This window comes from Argopecten irradians, chromosome 14, assembly GCF_041381155.1.
Source record: "Argopecten irradians isolate NY chromosome 14, Ai_NY, whole genome shotgun sequence".
Classification (NCBI taxonomy): Eukaryota; Metazoa; Mollusca; class Bivalvia; order Pectinida; family Pectinidae; genus Argopecten; species Argopecten irradians.
Genome location: NC_091147.1, coordinates 5,088,152 through 5,099,239, shown reverse-complemented (window position 1 = coordinate 5,099,239; position 11,088 = coordinate 5,088,152). Strand labels below are relative to the sequence as shown.

Here is an 11,088-nt window from a genome sequence, read left to right as displayed (position 1 = left end):
ATGAATTAGGAGGGTGAATTTCTAGGAGCAACTGTATCTGGAGTTTTTTTTTTAACTGTTTATCATTAGAGTTATAAACATTGTTCAGCTGTTCCACATGGTAGCCGAGGGACCCCAATCACTTCTGGAGTAGGTACATATTTGACCAGGGTGTGCAGCAACTCTATTTACTTAAGTGTGATATTCGTGCACAAGTTATTTCCCTTTCAAAACGTTATTTAAGTTGAATGGTACATTATCAATATGTAAATGCGCTATACCTGTTTGTTTGTTTGATTAATTAACGTCCTATTAACGGCCAGGGTCTTGTAAAGACGGCCTTCAATATATGCGGCGTGTAGCGTGTATATAATGTATGTTGTGTGTTTTGGGAGGCTGCAATATATTCGTGTTGTGTCTTCTTGTATAGTGGAACTGTTGCTATATCACTTGAACATGCCGCCGAAAACACAGAGCAACACACCCCACCCGGTCCCCTTATACTGACAACGGGCAAACCAGTAGTCCCACTGCTGAGCGCAAAGCAGGAGCAAAACCTACCAATTTCATAGACTTTGACGTGTCTCGACCATGTGAGAGAACTCAGAGTCTTCATCAATAGTGTGAGTGCTTAACAAAAGGCCAAAAGTGATGCGGTGTCAAAGGAGACGTTAGGAAGAATAAAGATAGTAAGAAAGAAGAGAAAAGATAATATCCTATAATTTAGTCGCCTTTTACGATCATGCAATATGGTAGCAGGTACAATTCTAAAGCCCTACCTGCAGGGAAAGTAAGATGAAATCAAATAATGCAATAGTTGTGAGGAACCAACATTAAAATGCATGCTCAAAAGCATTAAAAATGATGAAAAATAAAAGACGGTCTTCCGATGGGTTGTCAATATAATTGAATGAACGATTTCGGCCTGGAAATGGAAATATTGTTAAAGTAGCTTTAAATGAAGTGTAAAATCATGGATAATTAAATGAATCCCAGAAAAGCTAACAATAAGCAATATGATCTACTGATACAAAGCATTTTTAACACGGTGTAGACAATTATGAATCAACATGTTAGAAGTATGATCGCACCATCTTATATAGATCTTATGGGTTTCATTCACAAACAACTAATAAACAACAAGTGCAGGGTGTTTCAGAAAACATGTCCCGACTTTAAACTGTTATGTGTTCTTTATAAATAAACATCATAATTCCGCAAATTAAAGCATTATGGAAAGGATAATATGTCACCATTTTGAGCAGACAAATGAACCTAAATGTTACACAGAAACAAGAAATAGTTTTTTCATACACCAATAGTAGAGTTTGAATCTTTTGCAATAGATACAGAATAAAGGAGACAATTCGGTAAATTATCGACTAATATCCAGGTGTTGTTACTCAAAAATTGACGAAATGTTTGGAATTAAAGGCGTTTTCGATATGTAGCCTTTGCACTGCATGTGTGAAACTGCACTTACCAATTAAATTTAATGGATACTTATGTCTGATTTTTTAAAACTTTATATCTGAATCTTTCTGGGTTTGAGTTTTATATTTATTTCTGATACACAGTCACCTCTGTACCGTGTAATGGAGGTTGATGAGGATTATGAATAAATCATACAAGACAAACCGGTCTATAACCTTATCAGTGATGCCGAGTGGAAACTGGTGACATTGTCAACAAGGTTTTAACAAAAGGAAAAGTCAATATATCACAGGAAGGGTCTGTGTAGTTATAAATAAATAATACAAGATGGAACCATCTGTCTTAAGCAAATCTATAAGCCTCAGTTAAACAAGATAAAAAGCGAATCTACCACAGAGTCTGTGGAGGTATAATACGAACATGTTCTGTTTTCCTTACCAACACTTTACATTGACAGTGATACTTATACTAAAATCACTTGTTACCGGACACGGACAGTTGACCAAACATGTCCATGTTGACCAGGAATCCAACAGGTACTACAAGTCCTTCATGCAGTTAGACACCATTGGTGTATCACAGTGTATCAAGATGTGTAAGAGATACAAACTTTGTAAGAAAATCCACCACAACAGGGAACAGCTCACGTGTGACCTCATGATGACCTTCGCCGAAAAGGGCAATATGACGTCACTTCTGGATGTTCCACCTTCACAAGTGAGAAACAACTAATTCATCATTTTTGATAATTTCTGTGTTCTTACCTCAATGTGCTGTTACATGGCGTGGAAAGCAACATGGCAATGTTTTATCTTTTAAGCAGTTAATAATTGCCCTTCTTCCTTATCTTCTTTCGCCATGTTCTTCCATCGCTATGTCATTCCTTCTCCATGTTCTTCCTTCGCCATGTTCGCCATGTTCTTCCTTCGCCATGTTCGCCATGTTCTTCCTTCGCCATGTTCGCCATGTTCTTCCTTCGCCATGTTCGCCATGTTCTTCCTTCGCCATGTTCGCCATGTTCTTCCTTCGCCATGTTCGCCATGTTCTTCCTTCGCCATGTTCTTCCTTCGCCATGTTCTTCCTTCGCCATGTTCTTCCTTCGCCATGTTCTTCCTTCGCCATGTTCGCCATGTTCTTCCTTCGCCATGTTCGCCATGTTCTTCCTTCGCCATGTTCTTCCTTCGCCATGTTCTTCCTTTGCCATGTTCGCCATGTTCTTCCTTCGCCATGTTCTTCCTTCGCCATGTTCGCCATGTTCTTCCTTCGCCATGTTCTTCCTTCGCCATGTTCGCCATGTTCTTCCTTCGCCATGTTCGCCATGTTCTTCCTTCGCCATGTTCTTCCTTTCGCCATGTTCTTCCTTCGCCATGTCTTCCTTCGCATGTTCGCCATGTTCTTCCTTCGCCATGTTCGCCATGTTCTTCCTTCGCCATGTCTTTCTTCGCCATGTTCGCCATGTTCTTCCTTCGCCATGTTCTTCCTTCGCCATGTTCTTCCTTCGCCATGTTCGCCATGTTCTTCCTTCGCCATGTTCTTCCTTCGCCATGTTCTTCCTTCGCCATGTTCGCCATGTTCTTCCTTCGCCATGTTCGCCATGTTCTTCCTTCGCCATGTTCTTCTTCGCCATGTTCTTCCTTCGCCATGTTCGCCATGTTCTTCCTTCGCCATTTCCCATGTTCTTCCTTCGCCATGTTCTTCCTTCCCATGTTCTTCCTTCGCCATGTTCGCCTCGCCATGTTCTTCCTTCGCCATGTTCTTCCTTCGCCATGTTCTTCCTTCGCCATGTTCGCCATGTTCTTCCTTCGCCATGTTCGCCATGTTCTTCCTTCGCCATGTTCTTCCTTCGCCATGTTCTTCCTTCGCCATGTTCGCCATGTTCTTCCTTCGCCATGTTCGCCATGTTCTTCCTTCGCCATGTTCGCCATGTTCTTCCTTCGCCATGTTCTTCCTTCGCCATGTTCTTCCTTCGCCATGTTCGCCATGTTCTTCCTTCGCCATGTTCTTCCTTCGCCATGTTCTTCCTTCGCCATGTTCGCCATGTTCTTCCTTCGCCATGTTCTTCCTTCGCCATGTTCGCCATGTTCTTCCTTCGCCATGTTCTTCCTTCGCCATGTTCTTCCTTCGCCATGTTCGCCATGTTCTTCCTTCGCCATGTTCTTCCTTCGCCATGTTCTTCCTTCGCCATGTTCGCCATGTTCTTCCTTCGCCATGTTCTTCCTTCGCCATGTTCGCCATGTTCTTCCTTCGCCATGTTCGCCATGTTCTTCCTTCGCCATGTTCTTCCTTCGCCATGTTCTTCCTTCGCCATGTTCGCCATGTTCTTCCTTCGCCATGTTCGCCATGTTCTTCCTTCGCCATGTTCTTCCTTCGCCATGTTCTTCCTTCGCCATGTTCGCCATGTTCTTCCTTCGCCATGTTCTTCCTTCGCCATGTTCGCCATGTTCTTCCTTCGCCATGTTCTTCCTTCGCCATGTTCTTCCTTCGCCATGTTCGCCTGTTCTTCCTTCGCCATGTTCGCCATGTTCTTCCTTCGCCATGTTCACCATGTTCTTCCTTCGCCATGTTCCCATGTTCTTCCTTCGCCATGTTCGCCATGTTCTTCCTTCGCCATGTTCGCCATGTTCTTCCTTCGCCATGTTCGCCATGTTCTTCCTTCGCCATGTCCTTCCTTCTCCATGTTCTTCCTTTGCCATGTTCGCCATGTTCTTCCTTCGCCATGTTCTTCCTTCGCCATGTTCGCCATGTTCTTCCTTCGCCATGTTCGCCATGTTCTTCCTTCGCCATGTTCGCCATGTTCTTCCTTCGCCATGTTCGCCATGTTCTTCCTTCGCCATGTTCGCCATGTTCTTCCTTCGCCATGTTCTTCCTTCGCCATGTTCGCCATGTTCTTCCTTCGCCATGTTCGCCATGTTCTTCCTTCGCCATGTTCGGCATGTTCTTCCTTCGCCATGTTCTTTCTTCCTTCGCCATGTTCTTCCTTCGCCATGTTCTTCCTTCGCCATGTTCTTCCTTCGCCATGTTCTTCCTTCGCCATGTTCTTCCTTCGCCATGTTCTTCCTTCGCCATGTTCGCCATGTTCTTCCTTCGCCATGTTCTTCCTTCGCCATGTTCTTCCTTCGCCATGTTCGCCATGTTCTTCCTTCGCCATGTTCGCCATGTTCTTCCTTCGCCATGTTCGCCATGTTCTTCCTTCGCCATGTTCTTCCTTCGCCATGTTCGCCATGTTCTTCCTTCGCCATGTTCTTCCTTTGACATGTTCGCCATGTTCTTCCTTCGCCATGTTCTTCCTTCGCCATGTTTTTCCTTCGCCATGTTCTTCCTTCGCCATGTTCTTCCTTCGCCATGTTCTTCCTTCGCCATGTTCGCCATGTTCTTCCTTCGCCATGTTCGCCATGTTCTTCCTTCGCCATGTTCGCCATGTTCTTCCTTCGCCATGTTCTTCCTTCGCCATGTTCTTCCTTCGCCATGTTCTTCCTTCGCCATGTTCTTCCTTCGCCATGTTCTTCCTTCGCCTTACTTCGCCATGTTCTTCCTTCGCCATGTTCTTCTTCGCCATGTTCTTCCTTCGCCATGTTCTTCCTTCGCCATGTTCGCCATGTTCTTCCTTCGCCATGTTCTTCCTTCGCCATGTTCCTCTGAAGCTATCCTGATCCAGGTAAAGCAATCTGATTAAAATATAACCACTATGTTCAATAGAGGATCTGACAACATAAGGGGTCATGTTCGGATGACCATAATACCACATGTACTTCAGATTAAATGCATTTTCTACAACTTGCTATTTAAATTGTAAACGCTGTTTTGTCCACGTATATATTCAGCTTTGTTCTACCTCTTTGGGCAAGATGACTACGTATACAAAAATATATCTGACAGCTATTTCGTCCCTAGTCAAGATTCTGGCAGCAGCAATTTGATTGGATATTTCCAAATGTCATCTTGACGTGATCCCTAATTGGATGTTGTCAGATCCTCTTATCCAACGCAGTGATAATAAGGTTCTGTATCTTAATTAGATTGCCGGTAAGCGTACTTTATTTCTTCGTACCCTTCCTAACTCGCTTGTACCATCGGTATTATGTGGCATCCTATTAAATGCAGACTGTATATTTGTTATTTATATTAGCACAAGCTTTCAGAGTGTTTACTTGACGTGTACCAATCTAAATGTGTACTAATTGGTAAATATAATATAATTTGAAGATCCGTGTGTAAAATAAAATCCAAAAATCAGATGGTTACTAAACCGTCACATGGATTACATATGGTTTCACGGGTACCTGTCAGTTTAAGTTTGTACATATAACAACAAAATGATCGTTTATAAATGTATACCTCTCCGGCTGTTCCATTTGCAGATTCATATCACTTGTATCGATACGTATCTGCTGTAGTTCAAATAGAACGCGCCTTACCAGCCATTTGTATCGATACGTATCTGCCGTAGTTCAAATAGAACGCGTCGTACCCGCTAAACTGATTATGTAAAAGATAGATAGTATTGATATATAATGTAATTACAAAATGTACATGGATTGTGTATTTAATTGTATGCCGAAACTATTTAGGCATTACTATAATGTATATCCATTTTATTGTTAACATCGAAAATACTTTTATATTTGAAACATATGATAGAAACGTATTCGCACAGTATATCAATACAGCCGATAAAATCTCAAACAGATTGCATTGCTTGCTGACGCTTACTTTTTACCACTGTTTTACCTGGGTTACGTACCAATATTACAAATTGTAATCGATAAAACTTTACTGTAGTGATAAACGATATGAATCAATTACTCTACGTTACATATTGTTGTTATGGGTGACACGTTCAGTTACCATTACCTAATTAAGCTGATAATACATGTACGTCTATGATCTATGATTTCCTTTACATGTATTTATGTATCCATAAAGACATCCAATGGTGAGCTCCGTTACATAGAAGATATGTAAACTATTTACTTCCCTTTAAGTTAAATTTTATGCGAATTTTACGGTAATGATCTGTCGCTTAAACATTTGTTATTTGAACATGGACATGTAACTTGGTGATTTAGCTCCAGAAAAGCATATCGCGACCAATAAGAAAGTCGAAGTCTAGGGATGATATATTGCTAGTTTTGAATAAAGCGCCTTCAATCACCGCCATGTTCAGTACCTTCGGGTGTTGTCGGATTTCCGAATCGTATCACGTGACTGAAGTAACGCGTGGTAATAGGACAACGGCGGAAAAAATAAGACGACCACGGTATAAAAATAACATTTTATTTATCTTAATGTAATTGTGATGATAAGTATAGTATTAACAGTAAGCGTATAACTATGGCGACTCTACAAAATTGTCAATCCCGTTTTTGGAAAGGTAATGACCCTGTACGGACGTTGTGCCATGTATATCTATATGTGTTGAGAGGCTGCTGTATTATCATGTTGTGTTTTCTTGTCATAGCGGAACTATGGCACTTGTACAGTGTCATTTAAATTAACCATGCCGCGGAAGATACCGAAGATACCCTACCTGGTAACATTATACTAACAACGGACAAACGCAGTCGTGCCTTTATGATTAGCGCGTAGCAGAAGTAGAAACCAAATGTTTGCTGAGAAGATGGCTATTCATGTTTGCCCATTACATTTCATTAAATCTATAATTACAGTGTGAATAAGACTTTCTTATTCATACACTCTTCTGATTAGAGTAACTTATTTCAGGAGGACACTACAAACTGCGGAAACTGCTCAGAATCTGACATTTGTATCGAGACTAAGGAAGGACGCCATATTTGTCTGGAGCAAGGTCAGTACACTGTATTATTGTTAACTAACTGTTATAGAAAACAAATAGGTAAACAGCCCCGTTTGTTGGCATGGATGCTACTATACACTGAAATACGGAGAACATAAACATATAAATATAACAAACCAAATCAAAGTATTGCTTGATTGTCACGGGTATCATATCAGCATTCTTTTGTTTGTCTAAAGCCGACCGCTGATTTAGGTCTAATTATGCATGTTAATTAGCCATGTCTTACATAGAGTCTGACGCTGGACTACATACCTTACTACTTTAGTACGATCACTGTTTGTCAGATTACTTTCTCACATATTTTACTGTCAATGATACATTAATATGAATCCGCCTTTCTCTTCATGTAACGTGCAGGGGTCCGAACAAACGGAGCGGTCACCCATCCAAGATCAGGCCGCGCATAACTTTGCATAACTACGATACTATGTATAAAATGTGTAGAGTATTGTGCATCTTAATGTTGCAGATGTGTGCCCGGTCCACTGGGTGCCCTTCAATCACAAGTGTTATTTCTTCAGCAGTGAATTGACAGCAGACGATAACACAGTAAGCGTGATTCTTGCCTTGATTTTGTTATGGGTTTTGGTCCATCATATCTTTCAATACTTAGAGATCGTGTAAGTGTGACAAGACGGTCACTTCGGGAGTTATACGAGTGATAAACTTAATCATGTGGGAATAGAAAACACTGTATATTACCTGATACTGATTCGGTTCCAAGGGAAATACATTGGCCTTCGTCTAATATAATGAATTATACATTCGACAGATCTATACTTATAGATACCGCAAATATTGACAATAACTAATGAAAAACATATACCTTTCTTTATTGTATAGTATTGTTGATGTATATTCGCAGAAAAAAAAACCCACATACAGTTATGAATAGATTCGCTCATTTACTCACGTTTTTATAAATATATCCTAAAGATGTTGTGTGCGGGAAAAGGCGCGAAAATGGTGAGGATTGACAACGACGATGTGACGTCTTTTCTCATATCAGAAATAAGGAAACGAGGTAGGTTTAAAATGCTGAAGATATATATCACTGATATATATATACCAAAATATACACTATAGTCGGTTTTCATATTAGGTTGTTGTCTACAATATGTTCTTATATAAATTATTTCGTTCCATATATCCATCATCAGTCCACTTAAATTGTTGTGCATACCCGTCACTTTTTTTCATTGTGATACCAATTATACAAGTTAGTTTTACATTGTGATACCAATTATACACGTTAGTTTTTCATTGTGATACCAATTATACACGTTAGTTTTAAATTGTGATACCAATCATACACGTTAGTTTTACATTGGGATATCAATCATACCCGTTAGTTTTACCTTGTGATATAAATCATACACGTTTGTTTTACCTTGTGATTTAAATCATACCCGTTAGTTTTACTTTGTGATATAAACCATACTTGTTAGTTTTACCTTATGATATAAATCATACACGTTAGTTTACCTTGTGATTTAAATCATACCCGTTAGTTTACCTTGTGATATAAATCATACCCGTTAGTTTACCTTGTGATATAAATCATACCCGTTAGTTTTACCTTGTGATATAAATCATACATGTTGGTTTTACCTTGTGATACCAATCATATCCGTTAGTTGTACCTTGTGATATATATCATATATGTTTTTAATATTAGAGATCAAATCTTTTAAACCATAATAAAATATATATATAAAAAGAAAACACAACTATAAAACAGTTTTTTCCTCCCTAGCGCTTTCTCGGCTCATGCCGGTCTTCAGGGGTTTGAATTATTTTATGTGTAAAACATGACGTCATAGTACAATAACTAATAGTATGTAAAAAGACATATATATGGTTTCCCAAGGACATTGAAAACGCTGATGTGAGAAGCTACATTGAACAAGTGGGGAGGTTTATTCAACAAATATTTCTGCTTGTAACGAACATTAGATAGGATTCAATACAATTACGTTTTCTATTGTAATTATCTAAATCATTTTATCATTCATTTCTAAAAAGATAACGGTACTTTAATTTCCAGTTTTATCAGTAATTTGGATCTCGGCAAACGACCATGTTTTGGAAGACGAGTGGATGTGGGGACCTGGGGACAAAGTGATGAATCCTAATTGGGCTAACGGTGCACCTAACAACAACGGCAATGAGGATTGTGCTGTTATGAATCAACAAGGCACTTGGCATGACAAGAACTGTGAAAACGGAAATTACGGTTATGGTGTATGCGAAGATCATTACAAAACGAAACCGTAGCCTCGTGGTTATTTCTGATCCGTGAACATTGACAAAGAACGAATTATAATCAATGAATGACACAGATATATTACAAACAAATTTTGCTTTATTTTCAATTATAGTTATGCGTAACCAGTGCGACTAGCCATCATCGTATATCATCTCATTGTCATTCTGATACATGTATTATGATGATTCAAAAGGGAAATTAACAAAAAATAATTCAACACGTAAATATTAAAAGTAACTTCTCATTTAACACAGTATGGTAAAGGGACCCGGACCCGTTTGAAAGGTATCTACTTCCGGAAAAATCGTACCCAAAAAATAAGACGGGTACGTGCTATATCGCTTCAATAACTCGATATTATATCATTTGTTTTCGAAACCTTACAAACATTAGAAAAGGGAAGCTTAAAATTTGTATATGTGCAACAATTATATGTGAAAATAAAAATAGGTCTCCGTGCGCCATGCGCATACTTTTCATTTAAGCAACTTCTCAATAACCAAAAGGCCCAGGGTATTCATACTGTGCCTGGGACATGCTGGGATGAAGGGCTACCAAGTTTGTTCAAATTAATGACCTTGAACTTCATTCCAGGTCACAGGGGTCAAATAGGCAAATATCTTTAAATGACTTCTTCTCAAGAACCAAAACGCCCAGGGTACTCATATTGGGCCTGTGACATGCTGGGAAGAAGGGCAACCAAGTTTGTTCATATAAATGAACTTCATTCAAGGTCACAGGGGTCAAATAGGCAAATATCTTTAAATGACCTCTTCTCAAGAACCAAAAGGCCCAGGGGACTCATATTGGGCCTGCGACATGCTGGGATAAAGGGCTACTCTGACCTTCATTCGAGGTCACATGGTTCCAATTGGCTATTTTTTAAACGACTTCTTGTGAATAACTAAGAGTTATAGAGACCTGATAATAAGCCTGTGGCATGCTTGGATGAAAGGCTACGAAGGTTGTTTAAATAAATGAGCATGACCTTCATTCAAAGTCAGAGGGGTCAAATAGGTAAATCTTTAAACGATTTTCTTTGAATAACTAAACAGGAATAATTACCTGATATTGGGCTTGTGATATGATGCAATGAATGGCTACTAAGTTTGTTCAAATGAATGACATTGACCTTCACTCAAGGTCATAGAGGTCAAAGAGGCTAAAATCTTTAAACGACTTCTGATGAATCACTAAGAGGCATAGAGACCTGATGTTGAGCCTGTGACATGCTTGGAAGTTTGGCTACCAAGTTTGTTAAAATGAATGATCTTTACCTTCAATCAAGGTCACAGGAATCAAATAGGCTTGAATCTTCAAATGACTTCTTGTAAATAACTAAGAGGCGTAGGCCTAGAGAATGGATATTGGATTTGTATCATGGTGGGAATGAAGGAACCTTCATGCATGGTCTAATTCATCCAATATACCATAACATGAACTTCTTTTTCTTTTGAATATACTTTGAGGTGTTGTATTTTGCCAATAGTCCATTATTTACTGACTGTAGTATCACATCGCATTTTTGTTGTTCCACTGCACTACATCTATTTAAACAACATTCCAACTGGAAACGCCTCTCATCAGG

At 39.5% G+C, this 11,088-nt stretch overlaps 1 protein-coding gene across 1 annotated transcript; it reads left to right on the top strand.

Annotated features, from left to right (window-relative positions):
• The first annotated feature begins 1,833 nt into the window (after positions 1-1,833).
• Positions 1,834-10,025, top strand: LOC138308135 (CD209 antigen-like protein A). Its single transcript, XM_069249077.1, has 5 exons — positions 1,834-2,130; positions 7,135-7,219; positions 7,701-7,780; positions 8,168-8,255; positions 9,279-10,025. Exons 1-5 carry the CDS (start codon positions 1,834-1,836, stop codon positions 9,506-9,508), a joined length of 780 nt encoding a protein of 259 aa, XP_069105178.1. The 3' UTR covers positions 9,509-10,025.
• Positions 10,026-11,088: the final 1,063 nt, after the last annotated feature.

Excerpts from the sequence above, each read along its gene's own strand:
- LOC138308135 (XM_069249077.1), top strand. The coding sequence starts at position 1,834 with ATGTTCTGTTTTCCTTACCAACACTTTACATTGACAGTGATACTTATA. Across the intron at positions 2,131-7,134 it reads TGGATGTTCCACCTTCACAA|GAGGACACTACAAACTGCGG; the intron begins GTGAGAAACAAC and ends AACTTATTTCAG. Across the intron at positions 7,781-8,167 it reads TGACAGCAGACGATAACACA|ATGTTGTGTGCGGGAAAAGG; the intron begins GTAAGCGTGATT and ends TATATCCTAAAG.